Source organism: Macaca nemestrina, chromosome 2 (genome assembly GCF_043159975.1).
Source record: "Macaca nemestrina isolate mMacNem1 chromosome 2, mMacNem.hap1, whole genome shotgun sequence".
Taxonomy (NCBI): domain Eukaryota; kingdom Metazoa; phylum Chordata; class Mammalia; order Primates; family Cercopithecidae; genus Macaca; species Macaca nemestrina.
Genome location: NC_092126.1, coordinates 132,573,713 through 132,600,169, shown reverse-complemented (window position 1 = coordinate 132,600,169; position 26,457 = coordinate 132,573,713). Strand labels below are relative to the sequence as shown.

The 26,457-nt window shown below is 35.5% G+C and overlaps 1 protein-coding gene across 4 annotated transcripts in view; it reads left to right on the top strand.

The window, feature by feature from the left end:
- LOC105483842 (TATA element modulatory factor 1) overlaps positions 1-19,446 on the top strand; it is a 31,176-nt gene extending 11,730 nt beyond the window's left edge. For 3 of the 4 annotated variants that reach the window (XM_011744865.3, XM_011744874.3, XM_071092057.1), the window contains 12 exons: positions 883-1,025; positions 1,564-1,730; positions 1,853-2,009; positions 5,604-5,696; positions 7,018-7,174; positions 10,697-10,889; positions 12,211-12,280; positions 12,514-12,606; positions 14,734-14,835; positions 15,119-15,271; positions 16,637-16,762; positions 17,483-19,446. In XM_011744865.3, coding sequence (XP_011743167.1) covers positions 883-1,025; positions 1,564-1,730; positions 1,853-2,009; positions 5,604-5,696; positions 7,018-7,174; positions 10,697-10,889; positions 12,211-12,280; positions 12,514-12,606; positions 14,734-14,835; positions 15,119-15,271; positions 16,637-16,762; positions 17,483-17,626 — 1,598 coding nt within the window. In that variant the 3' untranslated portion in view covers positions 17,627-19,446. The remainder of the gene's footprint in view (positions 1-882; positions 1,026-1,563; positions 1,731-1,852; positions 2,010-5,603; positions 5,697-7,017; positions 7,175-10,696; positions 10,890-12,210; positions 12,281-12,513; positions 12,607-14,733; positions 14,836-15,118; positions 15,272-16,636; positions 16,763-17,482) is intronic. The other variant, XM_071092059.1, reaches the window with a different exon arrangement.
- The last annotated feature ends 7,011 nt before the right edge of the window (positions 19,447-26,457 follow it).

Genomic DNA, 26,457 nt, shown 5'->3' with positions numbered 1-26,457 from the left:
ACGATGAATACCTGATTACTTCATCACTTAGATTCATCAAGTGTTAACATCTTGCCACACCTCTTCCATATCTTTCTGCACATACATACACTACCCTTTTGTCAACTCATTTGAAAGGAGGTTAGAAATACTTTAACATTCTGGTGCTAAATTCTTCAGTCTGCATCTCCCAAGGGCAAGTACATTTTCCTTGACAGGTACATCATAGTCAAACCTAAGAAATCAGCATTAGTTCAGAATTATAGTCCAGCATATATTTAAATATTTATCCTAGTTTACTCTAAAAGTGTCTGTTGTAGTTGATCATTTGTTCTGTCCCAGGATCCAAAGTTTGCCCATTGCATTTGGTTGTTATGTCCTTTTAGTCTTCCATCAATTTAGGACAGTTCTCTCTTCTTTATGTCATTGAGGACTCTGTGGAGTCCAGGGCAGTTGTCCCACAGGATGTCCCATGTTTGGGAATTTGTTACTTTCTTCATGATTAGATTTAGGTCATATTTCTAGTAGGAAATATCTAGGTGATATTGAACACCTACCTCACATCAGCAGGCACATATTGTCAAACTGTACTACAATTGGTGATGCCAAAACTGAATGCTTAGTTAAGGAGTTGACTGCCAGATTTTTCTCTTTAAAATTAGTAGGTGATATGTGAGAGTGATTCTTTAAGACCGTGTCAATATCCAGTTTCCCAACAACCTTTTACTCAGTAATTTTAACATTCATTGATGATTCTTGTCCAAATTAGTTGTAACATTGTGGGTTACAAAATTGTGATTTAAAAAAATTCTATTATTTTGTGTTATTGATTAGATAAAACATTCTATTGAGATTTTTAGGGAATAGTTGTCATTTGAGTTTATACTTTTTTACCATCACCAGGAGAAAAACTTTCAAAACAGCAGCTGCATAATTCTAACATCATCAAGAAATTAAGAGCTAAAGACAAGGAGAATGAAAATATGGTTGCAAAACTGAACAAAAAAGTTAAAGAGCTAGAAGAGGAGTTGCAGCATTTGAAACAGGTGAATAGCAATCATAATTCTCTACATATATATTGTTATTACTTCCTGTATGAGCAGTTGGCCATGGTTATGGAGCATTTGAAAAGATTTAATGGGGTGTAGTAAGAAGAATTTTTCAAACAATAGATAAATGATAAGATTTTTCAGCCGAGTGGGGTGGCTCACACCTGTAATCCCAACACTTTCGGAGGCTGCGACAGGCAGATCACTTGAGGCCAGGAGTTCGAGACCAGCCTGGCCAACAAGGTGAAACCCTGTCTCTGCTAAAAATATTGCACCAACCTAATACAGACATTAGCCAGGCGTGGTGGTGCACACCTGTAGCCCCAGCTACTTGGGAGGCTGAGGCATGAAAATTGCCTGAAGCCAGGAGGCAGAGGTTGCAGTGAGCCAGAACATTCCACCCTGGGCAATAGAGCAAGATTCTGTCTAAAAATATATATATATTTTTCTCCATTATTATAGATTGCTGGAATACAATTATTTATCATGTTGTTATTTCTTGAAAAATACTTTTGTCTGTTTTTATAACATATAGGTCCTTGATGGCAAAGAAGAGGTGGAGAAACAACATAGAGAAAATATTAAAAAACTGAATTCCGTGGTAGAACGCCAGGAGAAAGATCTTGGCCGTCTTCAGGTAGACATGGATGAACTTGAAGAAAAGAACCGAAGTATTCAGGCTGCCCTGGATAGTGCATACAAGTAAGAAAATGAACAAATATGCAACCCATTTAGAATGAATTATCAGAGTAGGATGTTGAAGAAATACTTTTTCTATTATCTGATGACTGGCAACATTTATAAACTCAATCTAATTTTTTAAGAGAACTTACTGATCTTCACAAAGCCAATGCTGCAAAGGATAGTGAGGCACAGGAAGCTGCTCTGAGCCGTGAAATGAAAGCTAAAGAAGAACTTTCTGCAGCATTAGAGAAGGCCCAAGAAGAAGCCCGTCAGCAGCAAGAAACATTAGCCATTCAAGTAAGCAATGGGTGATGAATTAGAGTAGTTTTAAAAATATTTGTTTATGCTTCTACCAATTAAACAATTTATTAGCTGATTTGAATCAAACTTTATGTAGTGATACATGTGTTAGATTTCAGAGTACTGGATTCTGCTAAATTTAACCAGTTGTATTTTTTAAAACAAAGTAATGCTTACATGATACCAGTGTTGCTTAATTTTTTTGTGAGTTTTAGACCCATTTGAAAGTATTTATAAAACTAGGGACCCTCTTACAAGAGAAGAGCAAAAATGCACATACATATTGCATATAATTTTGAGAGAGTCCATTTAACTCCTGAGCTCATTCATAACATCTGTGGGAGTCCAAGGACCTCAGATGAAGTAGGAAAAACAAAATTTGTGAGGCTTTGTCTTATAAAATCATCAGTTGATGGGCATATGGGTTATTTATACTTTGTGGTTATTATCAGTAATGCTGCTATAAATATCCAGGCACAAATTTTTGTGTGAACATGTATTTTAAATTCTCCTAGATATATATCCTTAGGTCATATGGTAACTCTATATATTTAACTCTTTGAGGAACTGGCAAACTTTTCCATAGTGGCTGCATTACTTTACATTCCCACCAGCAATAGGTGAGGGTTTCAGTTTCTCCACATCCTTGCCAACATATATTATTGTCTGTTTTTAAAATTATAGGCATTTTAGTGTGTGTGAAGTGAGTATGGTGTTGATTTGCATTTTTTTTTTTAATTTTTTTTTTTGAGACGGAGTCTCACTCTTGTCAGACTTTAGCGCAGTGGCACGATCTCAGCTCACTGCCACCTCTGCCTCCCGGATTCAAGCGATTCTCCTGCCTCAGCCTCCTAAGTAGCTGGGACTACAGGCGGGTGCCACCATGCCTGGCTAATTTTTTTTTTTTTTTTTTTTTTTTGAGACGGAGTTTCACTCTTGTTGCCCAGGCTGGAGTGCAATGGCGCAATCTCGGCTCACTGCAACCTCCACCTCCCAGGTGCAAGCGATTCTCCTGCCTGAATCTCCTGAGTAGCTGGGATTACAGGTGCCCGCCACTGCGCCCGGCTAATTTTTTGTATTTTTTTTTTTAGTAGAGACGGGGTTTCACCATGTTGGCCAGGCTGGTGTTGAACTCCTGAACTCAGGTGATCCGCTCACCTCCGCCTGCCAAAGTGCTGGGATTACAGGCGAGAGCCACTGCGCCCCTCTACCGGCTAATTTTTTTTGTATTTTTAGTAGAGACGAGGTTTCACCATGTTAGCCAGGATGGTGTCAATCTCCTGACCTCGTAATCCGTCCGCCTTGGCCTCCCAAAGTGCTGGGATTATAGGCGTGAGCCACCGCACCCTGCCACCCGGCTAATTTTTTTTTGTATTTTTAGTAGAGACGGGGTTTCATCATGTTAGCCAGGATGGTCTCAATCTCTTGACCTCGTCATCCGCTTGCCTTGGCCTCCAAAAGTGCCGGGATTATAGGCCTGAGCCACTAAGCCCGGCCGATTTGCGTCCTCTTAATGACTAATGATGTTGGATGTCTTTTCATTTGCCTATTGGCCATTTACATATCTTCTTGGGAGAAATTTATTAAAATATTCAAATCCTTTACACATTTTTAAATTGGGCTGTTTATCTTTTTATTGTTATTATGAGTTCTTTATATAATCTGCATACTAGACCTTTCTCAGATACAGGATTTGTCAATATTTTCTGCCTCTCTGTGAGTTGTCTTTTTCTTGGTAGTGTCCTTTGATGCCAAAAGTTTTTAATTTTAATAAAGTCTAGCTTGTCTAGGTTTTCTTTTGTTATTTGTGCTTTAGGCATCATATTTGAGAAACCATTGCTTAATCCAAATTTATGCAGATTTTCATCAGTTTCCTTCTAAGAGTTTTGTAGTCTTAGCTCTGACATTTAGGTCTTTTGCATGTGGATATCCAGTTGTTGCAGGACCGGTTGTTGAGAAAACTATTTTTATTGACTCCTATGCCCTTTTGATTTAATTTTAAATTTTGTATATGTAAAACATTTACATGATTCCAAAGTAAGAGCAAAATCTATTCAGACATTTACTTCCAATTTAGCTGCTCCCCATTTCCTCTCTTTGCCTGTAGGTAACGGTTTTATTAGAGTTTGGCTTATCTTTTCAGTGTTTCTATTGGCAAAATGCAATAAAATATATGTATCTATATATTTACATGTTCTGTATACATACACATTCACTTATATACCTATTTCTATCTCCTACATCCTTTTTACATAAATGACAGTTTATTATTCACACTGTTTTATAACTTGTTTTATTTTCTTAGTAAAATATCCTGATGATTTCTAGTAAAACATAGAGGTTTTTGAAAAATCTCTTTTTGCAGTTTTATAATATTTCATTAGGTAAAGGATTTTCAGCTCTTTCTTATTGATGGATTATACACCTATTTCTGTCTCCTACATCCTTTTTACATAAGTGATAGTTTATTATTTATACTGTTTTATAACTTGTTTTATTTACTTAATAAAATATCCTGATGATCACTCTAGTAAACATAGAGGTTTTTAAAAAATATATTTTTACAGTTTTAAAATAGTTTATTAGGTGAAGTATTTTCAGCTATTACTTATTGATGGATATTTGGGTTATTTTCAGTATTTTGCTATTATAAGTCATGCTATGGTCCATATATCCTTTGTGTTTCTGCTACTCTATTACTGAGATAGATAAAATATCAGTAATTTAAATTTGAAATACATTAGAATAATGGTACAGAAAAATTGTCGGAATGGGAGATAGAGCATATATGAGTTACCATCCATGAATCTATCACTTTTTACAAGTACTGTCAGTTTTATGTATTAGTGTTTTATTCTATTTCCATATATGTATTTTTCATAATTGATGTCTTACATATTATTTTATAGTTTTTCCATGTAATGGTAAATTAGAAATTTTTTTACGTTTTATACATTTATTGTAATTTTTAATGGTTATATTCATGTTGTATCAACATTTGCAAATATAGATTACTAGTGATGGAGATTTAGAATATTTCCAACTTTGTTTTTGCTAGCCTATTTAATACTGTAGGGAATATCCCTGTGTATTTACATATCTGCTTTCTTAGAGTAAATTCCCAAGACTAGGATGGCCAGATGAAAGGATATGAGAAGTTTGATGATTCTTTAAACATGTTATAATGTTTTCCAAAAAGGCTATGGTAGTTTATAATGTATGCTCCTGCATATGAGTGGAGCACCTAGCTTTTATAACCCATATAGCACCTATCACTTTCTGTCTGATGTGGCAAATATTTATGGATGCATTGTCTTTTCTCCAATATTGTATGGTAATGGCTGTGCCTTATATATATTTGTTTGTGTTTCTTTGCCTTAACAGAGTGCTTTTCTAAGTAAGCACTGAATATACATACAGTTTTGGAATTGCTTGATCAATGAGAGGTGTGATAATCATATTAAAAGTTCACTGGAGAGTATGAAATATTATACATGAACAATGTCGACACAACACAAAATGTGTAGTTAGCGGGAAGTTATAGATAATACTGTACCATTGTTTGTGAATGTATTGTTTCTCCTCCTACAGGTGGGGGACCTTAGGCTTGCATTGCAGCGTACAGAACAAGCAGCTGCCAGAAAGGAGGATTATTTACGCCATGAGATCAGTGAACTTCAGCAGGTACTGTCACAGTTTTCCGAAACACAAATCCAAGAAGTATGTGTTTTTCTAGAAATAAAATAATTACTCAGCGGGATAATGTTCATGGAATTGAGAGGATTACTATCACACTTAGCATTTGCTGTATTTTTGGGGCTTGTGTGAATAAATCAGAATGGGCACCTTAAAAATATATACAAGGAAATTCCTTATTTTGTTTTATAGAAAATAATGTTATGATAGAGGCTGAGGCGGGTAGATCACCCGAGGTCAGGAGTTCAAGACCAGCCTGGCCAACATGGTGAACCCTCATCTCTACTAAAAATACAAAAATTAGCAGGGCATGGTGGTGCATTCCTGTAATCCCAGCTACTCTGGAGGCTGAGGCAGGAGAATCGCTTGAACCCAGGAGGCAGAGGGTGCAGTGAGCCAAGATCATGGCATTGTACTCCAGCCTGGGCAACAGAGCAAGACTCTGTCTCAAAATAAATAAAATAAATAAATAAATAAATAAATAAGTGCTTCTTCAAAAAACATTTCTAAGTTAGTCTTCAGTTATCTAAAGGTTAAAAAAGAGTTCATCCAAACCTCTCAGTAGTTGCCTCCTCATCCAAATATTTCTAACTGTTTTTAAAAACAGAAACCTAAATTATATTTCCTCTCCTTTTTCCTGTGCATGTTGTAAATCACTGAAAATTAACAGAGGCATAGAAACCGGGAACTATTACCTGTCCCACAGTAACCAAAGCCTGACAATCACTAATAAGCCATTACAAATGGAAAAGCAATACTGAATATATATAACAGGCATGAGCCACCATGCCTGGCCAAAGAAGCACTTACTAAGATACTGTATTACACAGTCTAACTCTATTGGAAGAATCGAACAGTTAGAAAAATAATTAAGGGCTGGGCATGGTGGCTCATGCCTGTAATCCCAGTGCTTTGGGAGGCTGAAGCAGTCAGATTGCCTGAGCTCAGGAGTTTGAGGCCAGCCTGAGCAACATGATGAAACCTTGTCTCTACAAAAAAATACAAAAATTAGCCGGGCGTGGTGGCGTGTACCTGTAGTCCAAGCTACTTGGGAGGCTGAGGTGGGAGGATCGCTTGAGCCTAGGAGGTTGAGGCTACAGTGAACCAAGATTGTGCCACTGCACTCCAGCCTGCGTGACAGAGCAAGACCCCATCTCTAAAATTAATAATAATAATAATTATTAAAAAGCAAATAATTTTCTCCTGGAAAAATAATTTTCCAGGAACTTCTCATAAAGTTTAGGTTTGCTAGTGTTTTTAATGTTTTTATTGCTGTCATTGGTAATGACTTGAGAATTTCATGATTCAGAGACTCCAGGAAGCAGAGAATCGAAACCAGGAACTGAGTCAAAGTGTTTCATCAACCACAAGACCATTGCTTCGACAAATAGAAAATTTGCAGGCAACCCTGGGATCCCAGACATCGTCGTGGGAGAAATTAGAGAAGAATCTTTCTGATAGGCTTGGTAACTGCTTTAGTTTTTATGCTCGATGCAGAAGCCCTTCCATCTTGTTTATAGAATTAGAATAATGGTATGAAATTGAAATTTGTTTGATCTGATAGTTACATTTTGTATCTAATATGTAGATTTTTATGTTTTCTCTTTTTCTACATGTATTTTTAATACCTTTATTATGTCTGTTTCAAACCATTTTTTCCCATTACACAATGTTATCAGATACTGGCTAAAGTACTTCCATGTCAGTCTTTCATTCATTTTTTTTTTTTTTTTTTTGAGACGGAGTCTCCCTGTGTCGCCCAGGCTGGAGTACAGTGGCGCGATCTCGGCTCACTGCAAGCTCTGCCTCCCAGGTTCACACAATTCTCCTGCCTCAGCCTCCCAAATAGATGGGACTACAGGCATCTGCCACCACACCTGGCTAATTTTTTGTATTTTTAGTAGACTGCTGCACTCGATTTTTTTCTTGTCCATTGCTAAATCTGACCCCTTTGAAGCTTGTCTGCCATAGTATAGGAGGTAGAGATCAGATCTGATTCTCATCACTGGTAGAATTCCAAGAGTGAAAATAGGTCTAAGGAGAGTCAAGATCGACCCTAGAAGAGAGATACTAGGGAGTCTTAAGATTCCATATTCTGGCAGGGCGCGGTGGCTCATACCTGTAATCCCAGCACTTTGGGAGGCCAAGGCGGGCGGATCACTTGAGGCCAGGAGTTCAAGACCAGCCTGGCCAACGTGATGAGACCCCGTCTCTACCAAAAATACAAAAATTAGCCAGGTGTCATGGCGCACGCCTGTAATCTCAGCTATTTGGGAGGCTGAGGCAAAGAATCACTTGAACCTGGGAAGCAGAGGCTGCAGTGAGTTGAGATCACACCACTGCACTCCAGCCTGGGTGACAAAGTGAAACTCCATCTCAAAAAAAAAAAAGATTCCATATTCTGCTTCTTTACAGTCATGCCCCAGGTTGCCCTTCTGTGATGTTAATAAAAAGAAAAGTATTGTTCTAAAATGTTTCCCTTCAAGCACAGACAGGTAGTGTATGTATATTATAGGTATCCCAGAAGCTAGCAAATTCATGAAAAATTCATGTATGCCTTCTATGCCTGACACTAACTGTAATTTGAGAAATCACAGTGTAGTGATAAAATCAGACCTGAATATGAGTCAGGAGACAGGGACTCAGTGTGTTTTGTTTTGAATCATTCAGCAAAACAGTGTGGAACAAGTCACTTACATTGTTCCAACTTTCTCTGTGCTATTCCTTGTGAATCAGAAGGGGTGAATTAGATTAGTGACTTTCAAATGGTATTCAGTGGACTGTTAGATACCTTTGGGGCTGCTGTCATGGTGAGAGGGAAGCCTGATAAATAAGAGGCTGGGCTTCTCTGGCTGCTTTAATGAAAATAGGGCCTACTTTGTCTATCTTTTTTTATTGGAGTTCCATGAAAGATTTGGTCTAGCAAAAGATTCATCTACTTAAAAAAAAAAAAATGTACTGAACTAGATAAACCTTCATATATATTTAAATTTATAGGTATAAATGTTAGGTCTGCCATTTATCTCTGACAGCTTTTGAGACCAATGTGATATGAAATATGAGACATCTGAAAATGATACCTTTTGAAATAAATATTTAGCAATAAATGAATGCTAGAAACTGGTACTTTTGTGGTTTTTAGACTGAAGTCTGCATACCCTCAGCAATGTGTGGTATTGTGCTAGCATATAGGCAAAGCCACAGGACAAACATAACCAAGGAGTGCTATTAAAAAGACCATAGATATACTGTGGAGCGGAGTGTAAAATGTAAAATAGAGGTATTACTAGCTCTACTTTGGTGGAGAAAAAATATGATAATTCTTACCTAGGTTAAATCTCAGAATCTTACCAATTGCTCTTTTTTTAATTGAAATTTTTTATTGATATAATATAGATTCATGTGCAGTTATAAGAAATGATACAGAAAGGTCCTTTGTACACATTGCCTAATATCTCCAAGCATTAAAATTTTATAAAATTAACGTATAATATCACAACCATGGTATCGACATTGATACAATCCACTGATTTTATTGAGATTTGCAAAGTTTTATTGGTACTCATTTGTGTGTATGTATGTGTGTGTGTGTATTAAGTTCTGTACAACTTTACCACATATCCATTACCATAGTCAAGATATTGAACAGTTCCAACACTATTGAGTCCTTCCTGTTAGCTTTTTTTTCTTTTTTTCTAAGCTGAAGATAATCACTCTTAATGTTACCCTTTTGGAAACACACCTACCACTCTCTCAACCCTTCCTCCTTTGTCCTAAAACTCTGGCAATCACTCATCTGTCCTCCATTTCTAAAATTCTGTCATTTCAAAAATGTTACATAAATAAAATTATACAGTGTATGACATTTTGGGATTGGCTTTTTTCACTCAGTGTAATTCCCAGGAAGAGGTTAACACAGTTGTTTTTGTATCAGTAGTTCAGTCTTTTTATTGCTGAGTGTTATTCCATAGTATGTACCACGTTTATTTAACCATTCACTACACAAAGGACGTCCAGGCTGATTCCAGGCTCTGGCTATTACAGATAAAGCTACTGTGAATATTCACATACAGGTTTTAGTGTGAACCTAAGTTTTCATTTCTCTGGATAAATGCCCAAGTGTGCGATTGCCAAGTCATGTTTAGTGTTTTTAAGAAAATGCCAAACTGTTTCAAAGTGACTGTATAAGAGTAGTCTAGTTTCTTTACATCCTTGCCAACATTTTATGTTGTCCCTGTTTTTTCTTTTAGTTACTCAGATAGCATGTAGTCATATCTCATTATGATTTTAATTTGTATTTCCCTAATGGCTAATGTTATTGAACATCATTTTGTGTCCTTATTTTCCATTTATATATGCTCTGTGGTGAAATTTCGATGTCTTTTACCCATTTTCTAACTGGATTGTTATATATTCCTGATACTAGTCCTAGATATATGGTTTGCATTTATTTGCTCTCACTCTGTAGCTTGCCTTTTCATCCTCTTTACATAGATTTAAAAGTTGAAAATTTTGAGGAAGTTTGTCAGTTTTTCTTTCTATGGCTCTTGCTTTTTGTATCAAATCTGCCTTGCTGTAGATCCTGAAGACTTTCTCCTCTGTTTTTTCCTTAAAGTTTTATAATTTTATGTTTTACATTTAAGTCTATGATCCATTTTGAGTTAATTTTCATGAATGATGTGATGTGTAGGCTTTTTGTTTTTTCGCATATAGATGTCCAGTTGCTCCAGGATCATTTGTTGATCCACTACTCTTTTAATGCATGACTCCATTTTGAAATTAAAATACTTTTGGAAAAGAATGATAAAGCAAATATAAGTTAAGATTGGTTCATTGGTCTCAGTAGACAGTCCTGCCTTAGGCAATAAATAGTTATCAGTTTTAAGTGTGGCTACTTGCATCATTAAATGTTTGAAATCAGAATTGACTTGGTAGTTTGGTCTCTGGGCTATATGTGTATGTGATTTTTCTTTCTGTCCTATAATCAGGTGAATCCCAGACCTTGCTGGCAGCAGCAGTTGAAAGAGAACGTGCAGCTACAGAAGAACTTCTTGCTAACAAAATTCAGATGTCTTCCATGGAGTCACAAAATTCTCTCTTAAGACAGGAAAACAGTAGATTTCAAGCCCAGCTAGAATCAGAGAAAAATAGGCTATGTAAGCTGGAGGATGAGAACAATAGGTGAGCATGGTTTCTGAGTGATAATTGTGGTAGTTCCATGACATCCTAAAGCACTTTTTTAAAGTATGTTGTTAGGCCGGGTGCAGTGGCTCACGCCTGTAATCCCAGTACTTTGGGAGGCCAAGGTGGGCGGATCACTTGAGGTCAGGAGGTGGAGACCAGCCTGGCCAACATGGTGAAACCTAAAAATAAAATTTGCCGGTTGTGGTGGCGTGTGCCTGTAATCCCAGCAACTTGGAGGCTGAGGCATGAAATCGCTTACACTCGGGAGGTGGAAGTTGCAGTGAGCCGAGATCCCGCCACTGCACTCCAGCCTGGGTGACAGAGTGAGACTCGGTCTCAAAAAATAAATAAATAAATAAAATTAAATAACTAAATAAACAAAGTATGTTGTTGGCTTTTAGCTTCAGAGTACCAAGAACTAAAAGTAATCAGCTACTTGGGAGGCTGAGGCAGGAGAATCGCTGGAACCTGGGAGGCGGAGGTTGCAGTAAGCAGAGATTGCACCATTGCACCCCAGCCTGGGCAGCAGAGCGAGACTCCGTCTCCAAAAAAAAAAAAAACGTAACAGGATATTATATATTACAGCAAGAAGTTAGTACTGGGCTTCATTGAATGTCATATAGGTTGTTGAGATTGTGTGACATGTTTTGTATTTATTTATTTTTCCAGGGAAAGGATTTGTACCTTTAATCAGATTTTTTAAAGGGGCCTGTAACACCACAAAATAGTTTTGAGACTACTCTTCGGAGTTACTTTTATATTACAAGGGTTTTAGTAGCATAATTTAAGTCTTTTCTAAATAAATTTCTGGGTTCTTGGAAACCATGGGCTATAAAATCCATCCATCTGAGATTATATTAAGGTAATGGTTAGTATTTTTTACCCTCTGTGTTCTTCCTTGGAAATTTTACTTTTTAAAAAAGTAGTCAAGTAAAAATGATTTCTAAAGTAAAATGTCTGAACTTTTATAAACATTTTCATAGAACTCCCTAATAGGCTTTGTGGAATCTGAGCATATTATAGGATGATGATACTCAAAATTATTTTTATAAAGTCTCTTTTTAAATGAAATCTTAACCCAGAGCACCAATAAATAAAATGCACAAAAGTGGAGCTTTTTCAGTTGTGGTTTGGTTTCTGAGTGAAACTCAGATGGGATCTGGAATACACTGTTGGAAAATCACTGATGTCAAGCTGGAAATAAAAATGATTTCTCAATATGTAGCTGGAGTTAATAAAGTACTGAGTTTTTAATAGTCTATACTGTCATCTTTTTCATTTTCTGTTTTTTTTTTTTTAATTCTCTCTTGTTTAATAGGTACCAGGTTGAATTAGAAAACCTAAAAGATGAATATGTAAGAACACTTGAAGAGACAAGGAAAGAAAAGGTATTTCTCTTCGTGATTACTAACCTCTTAGGGCTTACATTAGAGAATGGTTGGGGATGGCAGCAAACTAATGAGACAACAAGATGAAATGGGTGATGCCACTGCTTTTGGAACTTAGTCTTTAGTAGTAAAACAAATATGAGTTTATACTTTATGCTTCTAACTTTGAGACTGACTTATCATGGTGTGAATTACTGTCACAGAAATTGTCTAACTTTATCTCTCTCCATTAGACACTGTTGAATAGTCAGTTAGAAATGGAAAGAATGAAAGTTGAACAAGAAAGGAAGAAAGCCATTTTTACTCAAGAAGCAATAAAAGAAAAGGTATTGAATTTTGTTTTTGTTTGTTGTGTAACCATTTAGTAGATGCTGTGATTAATCATTGCTTTTTAATTGTAGCTATGCTTTATAACAAGCTTGTCCAGCCTGTGGCCCTGGTTGGCATGTGGCCCAGGATGATTTTGAATGAAGCCCAACACAAATTCATAAACTTTCTTAAATCATCATGAGATTTTTTTTTCATGATTTTTTTTTTTTATTTTTTATTTCATCAGCTATTGTTAGTGTATTTTATGTGTGGCCCAAGACAATTCTTGTTCTTCAAATGAGGCCCAGGGAACCAAAAGATTGGACATCCCTGCTTTATAAGTATCATTTTTTTAATGTCTAAAAATCAATATAGTGATGAATTCTAGTATTATAATCAGTGTCCTGCTCAGAGTGGACCCAAAGTAATTTTGAGTTTATCCAAAGAGATCTATGATTTCTAGGACTTGAAATATAAAACCTCTTGCCCTTTTTTTTAAAATGAATTTAATTGCCTGTCACTGAAACCAGTGCACCTCATTTGGTCTATAGGCACTTAAGGAGTAAATCTGGCTTGTTTTCTTTCTGGTTAATGAGGGTAATTTTTCTGAAATGAGTTTTCTGAGGCTGGGCATGGTGACTCACATCTGTAATCCCAGCACTTTGAGAGGCTGAGGTGGGTGGATCACTTGAGGCCAAGAATTCAAGACCAGCTGGCCAACATGGTGAAACCCCGTCTCTACTAAAAATACAAAAATTAGCTAGGCATGGTGGCGTGTGCCTGTAATCCCAGCTACTCAGGAGGCAGAGGTGGGAGAATTGCTTGAACCCGGGAGGCGGAGGCTGCAGTGAGCTGAGATCGCATCACTGCACTCCAGCCTGGGCAACAGAGCGAGACTCTTTCTCAAAAAAAAAAAAATATATATAAAATAAAATGAATTTTCCGTATTGAAAGAATTACCGTGTACTTGGAGTTAGCATAATATATTTAAACTGCTGGCCGGGCGCGGTGGCTCAAGCCTGTAATCCCAGCACTTTGGGAGGCCGAGACGGGCGGATCACGAGGCCAGGAGATCGAGAGACGATCCCGGCTAACACGGTGAAACCCCGTCTCTACTAAAAAATACAAAAAAAAAACTAGCCGGGCGAGGTGGCGGGCGCCTGTAGTCCCAGCTACTCGGGAGGCTGAGGCAGGAGAACGGCGTAAACCCGGGAGGCGGAGCTTGCAGTGAGCTGAGATCCGGCCACTGCACTCCAGCCTGGGTGACAGAGCAAGACTCCGTCTCAAAAAAAAAAAAAAAAAAAAAAAAAAAAATATATATATATATATATATATATATATTTAAACTGCTGACAGGTAAATTTAAATTACCTATTGAATTTATTTGGAGTTTTAAAAATACATTAAAAATAAAATGGATAAGCCAGAAATTTTATGGTTTGTAACACTCATTAGAAATTTTATGTTAAAAAAATAGGTTTAATTGATAGTATATTGTACAATATGAAACTTAACAGAAACATTCTCATTCCATTATAAAACCCAACAAATTACATTGTTGTAATAAATGGGTCCTGTGATGATCCAACCAAGTCTATCTACGGTTTTAATTAGTAAATATTGTACTTCTTTTTTTTTTGAGACTGAGTTTTACTCTTGTTGCCCAGACTGGAGTGCAATGGTGCTATCTTGGCTCACCACAACCTCCACCTCCCGGGTTCAAGCTATTCTTGTGCCTCAGCCTCCCAAGTAGCTGGGATTACAGGCATGCATCACCACGCCCAGCTAATTTTGTATTTTTAGTAGAGATGGGGTTTTTCCATGTTGATCAGGTTGGTCTTGAACTCCCAACCTCAGGTGATCCACCCTCCTTGGCCTCCCAAAGTGCTGGGATAACAGGCATGGGCCACCACGCCTGGCCAAATACTATCTTTCTGATAAGACTTCAGAAGCCATTTTATGGGGAAATTAGAATGAATCTTAAAAAAATTTTTTTTTCTTCTTTTGATTGTATTGAATTCCTTTGTAGTGTGGCTTTTTTAAAAGACTGAATCTTTGTTCTCGTTAACCCTGGGAAATGTGCTTGCTTTCTCTGCTTATCTCTTTGCTCTTTAATCTGAACAGAATTTTTTTTACTCCCTAAGGAACGCAAGCCATTTTCTGTTTCTAGCACTCCCACCATGTCACGCTCAAGTTCAATAAGTGGTGTTGATATGGCAGGACTACAGACATCTTTTCTGTCTCAGGTGATGTTTTATTTTTTATATGTGCTTAGTTCTTAGGATAATAATAAAGGAAATATGCAAATGGCAATATTGTCTGTCATCATGACCTTGCCATTCTGTAGGCAATTCATCTGAATACTTGTGGAGGAGTGCTAATTGTAGTGAGAGGAAATACATGAATGATTTTCTGCCTTTGAGAAGACATTTAAAGCAAAAATTGACAGAACCATTTTTGTTAGAACCTGGTAATGGAACACAAGCTATAATAACTGAGTAACTGTGTAAACTTTCTTAATTAACATAGGATGAATCTCATGATCACTCATTTGGACCAATGTCTGTATCAGCAAATGGAAGCAATCTTTATGATGCTGTAAGGATGGGAGCAGGATCAAGCATTATTGAAAACCTACAGTCTCAGCTAAAGCTAAGGGAAGGGGAAATTACTCATTTACAGGTATTGGAAAAATTAAATTTGCTATAGAAGTAAATGAAGTTTTGAGTCCCAATAAATAGCACCCTTCATTGCCATCTGAATTCTGAGCAAATTGAGAAACAAGATGACGTAGTGGCATGTGAAGCCCAAAATGTATCACATATATCAGTGATAAAGGCTAAAAAGAGAAATTAGGTAAGGATAACAGCCAACTGAACCTGCTGATTGCCAGAATTAGGCAGTTTTGAGTGATCTGTCACAGGAAATACTGGGCTGGAGCAGGCCTCCCGTGTGTTACAACCTGCCTACATAAGACATAAGCATCTAGCAGCAGAGAATGCCTCCTCCTTTCAAGCAGCTGTTTCCCAACAGAATAAAGGGAAGTTGCTGAGCTGTGAATGCCTGTTCTATTCAGATTTATCTCTTAGATAAGTTGTGCCAACTACCCCGGGAAGGAAGGGATAAAGGGATGAGATGTTCGAACTGTAACACACTGTACATGGGAGGAAACAACAGGAGTTGTTGAGGGAGCATCCTTCCATCTTACCTTTTTGGCTTTTAAAAAACTTTATGCAGTCAGAAATGTTAAAATGTTTTACAGGTTGAGCTTCCCAGGTCAGAAATCTGAAATGCCCCCAAATCCAAAACTTTGAGTGCTGACATGCTGCTCAAAGGAAGTGCTCAAATGAGCATTTTGGATTTCCAGATTTGGGATGCTCAACCAGTAAGTACATAATACAATTATTCCATAATCTGAAAAAGAAAAAGAAATTTGAAACATTCCTGGTCTCAAGCATTTTGAATCAGGATACCTTTTTTCAGTGTTAAACACAATACACTCAGAAGTAGGTAAAAATTCAACTCCCATTATATACTTTCAGTTATATGAAAATATTACTCTATTAAAGAACTTGAATTGGCAAAAAGTAGATCAGACTAATCTTAATCCCAGATGTTTGTATAACCAGTACGCTATACAGGGACTTAATAAATTTCTTTGGTAGTGATGAAAGCTTCTGTCGATACAACCTACACAGGTGGGGCTACATTAAAGTATGTTTTTATTTCTCTGGGTTCTTGTAGTAATTTAGAATAACTGAAATATATGTCATTTCCTTAGATTAGAAAAATATACGGTTGAATATTTTCAAACAAAAAGTTGGATTTTCTTCTTTATCTCTGTTGCATAGTAAATCTTATAAATGGTATATCTCTCAGGAAAGTTGGCACCTTTTCTGCCACTGTTCCCTTAAGAAAGAGCTAGCTCAAGGTTGTATGTTGACATATCTATTTCAAAAAAAAAACCCCATTAAATATTTTTATATTAGTGGGAATATTAAAAAAGATATGTTTTGATTTAAACTATTTTGTGGTAATGCTTCTCAGCTAGAAATTGGCAATCTAGAAAAAACTCGATCAATAATGGCTGAAGAACTAGTTAAATTAACAAATCAAAATGATGAACTTGAAGAGAAGGTGAAGGAGATACCCAAACTTAGAACTCAGCTAAGAGTAAGTATTCTTCACCTAAGGATGAGTCTAAGATATTTTAGTTCATTTACATTAAATCTCATGTTTTTAGTTTATAGTATGTGTTAGTGATTTCTTTGAAAATTAAAGAGTATTAATATTTGAGCAAAGAACTTTAAAAATGAATATTTTATCTTGCTTGTGTCTTTACATATTCAAAGTAATTTTCACAATCACATTTAGTCACAGTATAGGAAAAGAACTAGATTTGGCTACGCTTCATTTATAACATTGAACTTTGTATGATCTTGGTAATATTCTATTGATTGATGTTATATGTATCATCACAATTGTCTTATCTGGATGTTAGAAGACACTGTTAAGCCATAAGTGAGAATATGTTTTCTTTTGATCTTTCCTGTGGGCTAAATGCCAGGTAATACTTACACCACCACGGAACAAAGAGACTAAATTTTATATCAGATGTGCTTACATTAATGGGAGAGAACTCATAAATGGGAAGAATTGTAGATTTAGTGAAGAGAGGGGGTAAAATTGATAGCCTTCTAGCTTGTTTTTTTTCTTTAATTCCTTTTTTTGCTATTTAGTTCAACATTGAAGTGTGAGTTTAATTTTTAAAAGAGATGAGTATATACTTTTATTTAAATTGTAGTGTTTTCATTGTTGACTCCTATGGCAATATAAACATTAAAGATGTTTTGTGTAGTTATTTTAAAAATTGTAAACAAATACATTTTGCAGGATTTGGATCAAAGATACAACACTATTCTGCAGATGTATGGAGAAAAAGCAGAAGAGGCGGAAGAACTTCGATTAGATCTCGAAGATGTAAAAAATATGTATAAAACTCAAATAGATGAACTTTTAAGACAAAGGCTCAGTTAACTTGTGAAAATTGAATTCCCGTCAAACTGAATGTAAACATTTAATATCTAAACATTTAATGTGGACTTCCAATAAATTCTTTTATAGAATTAGAAAATGGGATTTACTGTAGAGCATAAAATTTTTTTTTAAATTGTTTTACACTATATAGTAATATTTACAATTAAATTATTTTGTGCAATATTTGAACTTTATTTTTGAAACTATTCTTTAAAGATTTATTTTTTAAAGCATTCATTTTTTTTTCCCTTGAATAGCACAGAGATTTATTACTTTATCCTCATATCAATATGGCTAGGGAAGAAGAGTGGTGTTCATATATGTATTATAGATATACAACTAGTTGTATCTATAATTTGTAAGTGTTTATATATATATTAAGAACATTTAAAGAGTAATGTTAACATACTGAAACTTTGAAATCTTTCACATTTAAATTTTCAACATATCTTAATTACTAATGAAAATGTACATTGTGTTAAAGTAAAAAATTATTACATCTATGGTCATTAAATTTTAAACTAATTTTTTTTTCCTTTAAAAGTAAGAGTAACACTGACACTGTCTGAAATTTAAAGAGTGAATGATTTAAACTTAAAAATAAAATTTTGGTCTGAAATTTTATTTCACCCAGCTTTCACAATTAAGTCTGTATAAAATGTGGTACCTTTTGGTACCTATCCAGAGAAACCTGTACATATTCAATGTTATCTAGATGTGATTGGATAATGGAGAAAATTTATAATGATTTTGCAGTGGCATCAATAACATTTAAATGATTTTGAAGAAGTATTATTTTACTACCCTATAAAATGAATCGAAAATAATAAAGTTCTTAACATAATTTGCTCTTTAAAAATTACCTGTTCATATTTTGTAAACCCATATTTTTAGCACATTAAAAATGAATGTTTGATATTACAGAATATTCATAACAAAATGGAAAAATTATAGGAATTAACTTAAATTTGACATTTTATAATTCTGTGTAATTTATCATTTTATTTTTTCTTGAAATTTCAAACACAAGGAAGGCATGGAATAGCTTTTAAAAATAGCTATGCTTTCTTCCAAGTGTTATTTTATTCAAAAAGGTAACCAGGCTGTGTTTTAAACCTGTGAAATATTTTGATGCATTTTATTACTGAAAGTTATTTAACTGCCTTTACTTGCACATAAAAACTCTCATTTACGGCTGGGTGTCGTGGCTCACGCCTGTAATCCCAGCACTTTGGGAGGCCAAAGCGGGCGGATCACCTGATGTCAGGAGTTCAAGACCAGCATGACCAACAGTTTGGTGAAACCCCATCTCTACTAAAAATACAAAAATTATCCTGGCGTGGTGGTGTGTGCCTGTGATCCTAGCTACTCGGGAGGCTGAGGCAGGAGAATTGCTTGAACCTGGGAGGTGGAGGTTGCAATGAGCCAAGATTGCGCCACTGCACTCCAGCCTGGGCGACAGAGCAAGACTCCGTCTCAAAAAAAAAAGAAAAGAAAACTCATTTTTTAGATAAAATTAAAACACTGGTACTTCAGAGTATGAATACAAGTAAGACATCTTGAAGAATTTGGAGTTTTTCAGGGCAATTCAAATGACCTCATTTTTGTTCTTTTTGTATTCCACACAGTGTTTCTGTCATTGGATCTCTGATTTGTAGCATTAATAAATATTCTTTCAGTGTGAGCCAGATTCATAAAATTAATTGTCTTCATTTTAGTGGTAAAAAGCAGTCTAATAGCTTTTTGTCAGCATGATTTTTTTTTTTTTGGTAATATTCAAGGGCAGAATGACAGGACAGATAAGCAATAAGAAATGTATATATAGAATTAGAAAATACAGCAGTTCCCTCTTACCCATGGGACATATGTTCCAAGACCCCCAGTGAATGTCTGAAACCATGGATAGTATAGAACCCTCTATACACTGTTTTTTCCTAAACATATACACCTATGATAAAGTTCTATTTATAAATTAGGGACAGCAAGAGATAAACAATAACAAAATAGAACAGTTATAAAAATTCACTGTAATAAAAGTTATGTAAATGTGATTTCTCTGTCTCTTTCTCTCAAAATATCTTATTGTACTGTACTGACCTGTAATCAGACTGTGGTTGACCATGAGTAACTGAAACCACAGAAAGCAAAGTTGTGGATAAGGGGAGACTATGAAACTTAAGTTACAAAATTCTGTGAAGCATTTGAAACTAGACGTTTCGGAATTATGAAGTAGTCCCTTTAAAGTATCCACTAGTAGAAAAAACTTCATTTGCAGAGAAAAAAGTGCAATAAAACTCTTTCCTAAACCTTTCAATTTTATAATATTAAACATTCTTTTTAAAATCCTTATTAACATTAATAAGATCAATTCACTGAAATTTTTCAAGTGTTTTCCATTGTATTTTAAAATGACAAACAGCTGTTTAAGTTTCTGGCTACATATTACCATGTATTACTCTTTATCTACAAATAAATAGCTGATACTCACACTGATCATATTTTGATTGTTATACACTCGGATCTCTCAATACTTCTGTAAGTTAAAGTGAACTTAAATAGTTTCTTGAAAAACTCCAGTAGGTGACAGAATACCTATTGAATATTCATTGCTATACTTTGCTGTTTGTCATTAAAACATCTCTACCCATATTCTTGCAAAATAATATTTATATTTTAATGGATAGGAAAATGATTTGCAATTAGATGTTTCCACTCTTGAAAGAAAAAAGCTGCAAATAACATTTTCAATAATATAAAAAGTGAGTAAACAGAGGGAAGGTTGTGTGGTGATTTATAGACAATTAAGCACAGACTGTAGATGTCCTTCCAATTCTTGGGAGGCTAAATTGAGTCTACCATTTCTTACATTTCTTTTACCTCTTTTTTGGGAATTGCCAGTTGTACAGTGTTTAGCATGTGGAATGTACCAAATATATCTATGTTGTGACTTAAGATATTCTAAATGTGGATAACTTCTGACCTAGGAAACATAAAGTTTGCAGTGAAGTAAGTGAAAAGAATGTTCAAGAAATTTTTTTTCGCCATCTCTTCAGTTGGCATTTATTGAGAGTTTTATTTGAATGCTTATTAAAAGTATATGATTTATAGTATTTAGAAAATAGAAGAAAAAAGAAAAGTGTAGATGTTTTATCTTGTTTTAATACTGTATGTTTAGTACATATACATTTATGTTGTAGTGTATCATAATTTTTCATTTTCATTAAAGTGAATCAAAATTTCCCTATTCTAGGTCCATTTTAAACCATGAAAACTTTTATCATATATTTTGTAAAGGGCTAAAAGTATGATTTAAACTACAGATTGACATAATATTTTAATTCTAAATGAAAGATAATGTAAATAAGCATGGATCTGATTGAATAAAGATTTTAAAATAGTAATAGTGTATTTCATTTTTAACAAAATGTATAGTGGTCAATAGTAATGAGTGAGGGAATCAATACTGTTTTATGAAAATATAACTTGTTTACATTTGAGATTAATATTTTAAGAAAATGAAGATAAGCCCCAATTTTCTGTAAGTTATATTATTAGTATTAAGTGTAGTTTTTTTTTTTTTGGACAGAGTCTCACTCTGTTGCCTGGGCTGGAGTGCAATAGCATAATCTCGGCTTACTGCAACCTCCACCTCCCAAGTTCAAGTGATCCTCCTGCCTTAGCCTCCCAGGTAGCTGGGTTTACAGGTGCACACCAGCACATCCGGCTAATTTTTGTATTTTTAGTAGAGATGTGTTTCACCATGTTGGCCAGGCTGGTTTCGAACTCCTGACCTCAAGTGACCTGCCCACCTTGGCCTCCCAAAGTGCTGGGATTACAGGCATGAGCCACTGCACCTGGCCCAAAGTATAGTTTTTCTGATGAAGATATGTTTTCAGAAAACAGTTATAAGAATTTATTTATAACTTGCTGGTAACTACTGTAAGGATAATTTGTGTCCATTTTTAATCTTAAACAGTATCAAGACATTCTTCTAAAAGTCTTCTTATGTTTCTGTATTCAAGTAATAACAGTTAAAATAAGTTATCCTCTATTTCTGAGTTCATATTGCTTGGATTAAGCTCTGTAACCTTTAAAGTACTTTTAATCTGTTGCCTTTATACACATGCATTTTACCTTTTAGCAAATTAAGACCTTTTTGTAAGATAGACTGGAAATTAAATGTGTTTCTTCTTAGTACTTAAATACCTTTTCTCAAAACAAAACAAAAAACTCAAAATGCTTCAGTAATTCACAAATATGGTAAAGAGAATTTACTCGTAGAACTGTCTGGAATTCCCGCACTGCCCTACTCCCAAGCAGGCTAAATTTAATATTTAGAATCGCAAATAATATTAAACAAGAAGGTAATGGTACGTTTTTCCGTTTGTTTAATATTAAACATTCTTATTGCTTCTACAGGTATGGGCACAGCATGGTAGGTAGAGGTATTCCTTCCATTTTTATAAAATGCCATGCCAATTTGTCTCTTTTAAAATTACAGTCTTAATTTTTAAAAATATATGTTGTTCAAAAATCTGTGGTCAGGTTGGTAATAGGAAATATAGTCTTTTCTTCTTTTTTCTTCTTTTGGGAAACATAGTCTTATTTTGTTCCAAGCACTGTGTAAGGAATTCAGTAATGTAGGATTATAATCCCATAATCATTGTTCTGAAATCCACAAAGCTCTAAAAACCACATATATTTTAATACATTTGCTGTTAAATCTACTTTGGTGGTAAAGCCTACACTGCAGTGACATAGGGCTATGTATAGTCTTTAACTCATTTGGTGTGAATACTCATACATTTTGCTGCAGAAATATTGTGTGAGATTATGGGGTACTCACCCAGGACTCAATGGTGGTATTAAGTTAAACGATGGGCATATCTTTTCTATTTTTTAAAGTTCAGGCACACACAGGGACCCAAGGATTTTGGAAGAGGAGGTGTGTACCCAGACTTTATCATCAAGTCAACCTTTTAAAGTGGATGCTATTATCACCCCCATTTTTAAAAATAAAGATTAATTGCTCAAGGTCATATGGCAAGTAAGTGGCAAAGCTGGGATTCCAATTTGTGCAGTTTGGCTCCAGAGTCCATGTTTTGAGTTATTAACTATATGGTGCTACTTTTCCTACTGCTTTTCTGTAAAATCATAAGCATATAGATATAGCAAAAATTTATTCATTAAAAATGTCAACACCTTTTAATTGTGGTCTAACAGTTGGATATATCAGAGAACCAGTATACTATATTCTGCTGATATTGTTATCAATTTACTCATTGTAATTTGTTGGATTTGTCTCAATTTTTTTAAGCAATGCATTCTTCCATCTCTCTCTTTTTCTTCTTGCAATTTCAATGGAGTTTCTTATTTGTAGAAAAATCTAGGTCATTTATCCTGTAGTTTCCCTCCATCTGGATGTTGATTTCTTACCTTTTGTTAGTGTGTTCTGCCTCCTGTGTTTAAATCTAAAGGCAATTATTTTTCAACAAAAATACTTCATTAGGTGGAAGTATATTCTTCCAGCAGGAGACAGATAATGTCCCATGGTTTTTCAGTTGTGATAAATAAATCATTGATGATCACTTCTTAAATCTATTAGTTCACAGAGCTTGTGGAGTGGTATTGTCATTTCTTTTTCATTTAGTAGTTGGAATGTTTCGAAAAAAAAATTTACTTCAGTTATTTTGTTACTTGCATCATAATTCATATAGGAAAGGCAGTATAAATATTCCTGATTCTTTCCCTTTGTTTACCAGTTTTCAGAATAAGAGGTGGTTTCCTTCTATCATTAAAAATGAACGGTGATACCTTTTTGGCTTGCATGTTTGGTTGACTGGTTGTGTCTGATGTAATTATTTAAATTTATCTGTCCTTCATCCAATTAGTTACCTTTATGCTTTAAATTATCCTATCTTTGACTGGTAGGAAGGTTTTCAAGGTGGCTCCTGAGTCCTTTTGATATGACCCTAATAGCCTTTTGATTGCTTTGCTGCTTCCTGGTGTAAGATATTGCAGGCTTATCTTGTACATTTCCTGCTCCAGACCCAAGATCATCCATTGTTCTACAGAGTCAGTGTTTCTTTTAATGGGAAATGGTTTATAAAGATCACAGTGTGAGCGCAAGGGGGTGCTTCTTTCTACTGGGTAGCTTGTCTCTAGGCCTTTCCAATGGAGCATGTAGGAGAGATGTGTTTTTAAAGATTAACCATACTGTTAATCATACTGAGGCCTCTAAATGAAATTCAGAACTACAGGATGTTCATACAGCCTGATTAAGCTTTCATATCTCTATCTCATGTCAAAAATTTCAGCTTCAAAGGTACCATCATAATCACTTCAACTTGGTGTATCCCACAATACCAATATTGCCACCAACAATTTGGTTACAGAATGCAGTCTACAAGAGTTTTTTTGTACTTTAGTCCTGAGACTACATCCCACTAAGTATATACAAATTAAGTTTTAAAGTCACTTGGGATAGCTCCTCCGGGTATATGCCACAATTGGAAAACATTTAGGTTCATTTAGTTTCATTTTACTTTCAAGGATTGCTTTTTAAAAATAGAATTTTGCTTTATAATGTAACATATTTACATGGCTCCAAAGTCATGTCTTCAGGCCAGGCATGGTGGCTCGTGCCTGTAATCTAAGCAGTTTGGGAGGCCGAGGTGGGCGGATCACTTGAGGTCAGGAGTTCGAGACCAGCCTGGCCAATACGGTGAAACTCCATCTCTACTAAAAATACAAATCTTCCTCAGGCATGATGGCACATGCCTGTAATCACAGTTATTCAGGAGTCTAAGGCAGGAGAATTGCTTGAACCCTGGAGACGGAGGTTGCAGTGAGCCAAGATTGCACCATTGTACTCCAGCCTGGGCAAAAGAATGAGACTCTCTCTGTCTGACACACACAAATAAACAAAAACCAAAAAACAAAGTTATGTCTTCTTTGTTCCTTATACCCCTCCTCTTCCCTCCTTGCCCATATAGTCATTTTAAATGTTAATCTACTTGTAAAATAATAATTAGTAAACATATATGTGTATACACATGTATACATACATTTTCCTCTTATAAAAATGGTATTTACATATTACATATTCTTTTCCCACTCAATATCCTGTAGTGTATAGAGATATTTCTCAATTCCTTTTTATGCATGCATAGTTTTACACTATGGATAAACCATAGTTTATTCAACCAACCTTCTATCAGTAGCCATTTAAATTTTATGTCAACTCAAAGAAAATTTAAATTCTAACATTGATATTTTGGAGAGAAATTCTATTTGAGAATGGCTGTTGCAGTAAGAGAGACTCAATCTCATGTTCAAGTCTGTCATATCTGGTTTCCTGTAAGTCTGAATGACCACTCAATATGTAGCTGTTTAAAATAGCACCATGTAGCTAGGCGTGGTGACTCACACCTGTAATCCCAGCACTTTAGGAGACTGAGACTGGAAAATCACTTGAGGCCAGGAGTTGGAAGTAAGTGCTAAGAACACAGCAAGAACCTGTTTCTACAAATAATAATAATAAAATAGTACTATGCACACGTCATACTAATTTGAACCTTTTTGTATGTGATAAAAACAGGATGGTAGCAAGCAGGCTGAGGCAGCTTTTTTTTTTTTTTTTTTTTTTTTTAGACAGGGTCTCACTGTGGCCCAGGCTAGAGTGCAGTGTCTCAATCATGGCTCACTGCAGCCTCAACCTCAGTGGGCTCAAACGATCCTCCTGGGTAGCTGGAACTACTGGCATGAGCCACAGTGCCTGGCTTGAGGAAGTATTTTAAAAAATTACTGTCCTTATTAGTGTGGGATGGGTGAAGTATGCAAAGTATAAAATAATAGAGCAGTAATTCTGTTATAGGAAAGGGGTCCCGATCCAGACCCCAAGAGAGGGTTCTTGGATCTCGAGCAAGAAAGAATTCAGGGCAAAATGAAAGCAAGTTTATTAAGAAAGTATAGGAATAAAAGAATGGCTACTCCATAGACAAAGCAGCCCTGAGGGCTGCTGGTTGCCCATTTTTATGGTTATTGCTTGATGATACGCTAAATGGGTGGATTATTGATGCCTCCCCTTTTAAGACCATATAGGGTAACTTCCTGACACTGCCATGGCATTCGTAAACTGTCATGGCGCTGATGGGAGTGTAGTAGTGAGGACTACCAGAGGTCTCTTTCATGGCCATCTTGGTTTCGGTGGGATTTAGCCGGCTTCTTTACTGCAATCTGTTTTATCAACAAGGTTTTTATGACCTGTATCTTGTGCTGACCTCCTATCTCATCCTGTGACTTAGAATGCCTTAACAGTCTGGGAATGCAGCCCAGTAGGTTTCAACCTCATTTTACTCAGCTCCTATTTAAGATGGTGTTGCTCTGGTTCACATACCTCTGACAGTTCCCTTAGAGGCAAAATCTTTTTAATAAAAAGAATAAATAAATACTGTAAAGTGCTTTAGAATAATGTTTGGCACATGTTAACCACCACATATGTTTTTGCTGTTATTATCTGAAAAAAAATCCAGATAAGATTCCTAATTTAGCAAGTCACTAATGGAACTTGTAATAATTCTTAAACAACATTACTTTAAAAAATTACGTAAAAAGCATGTAAGCCTTTGGAAACAAACTTGTTTCCTTATGATATTACTTAACTTCTGGTGACTTGATGCATTTGAGCATGTTTATTTTGAAGGCATCACCTTCATATAATCAGTTCAACTTTAGTCATTAATGATCAACTCTACTGTGCTGCAGATGGAATAGTAGGCCTGGGGGAGTTTAGAGGAAAAGACAATGGGGGAATGGGAGTTCAAATAATT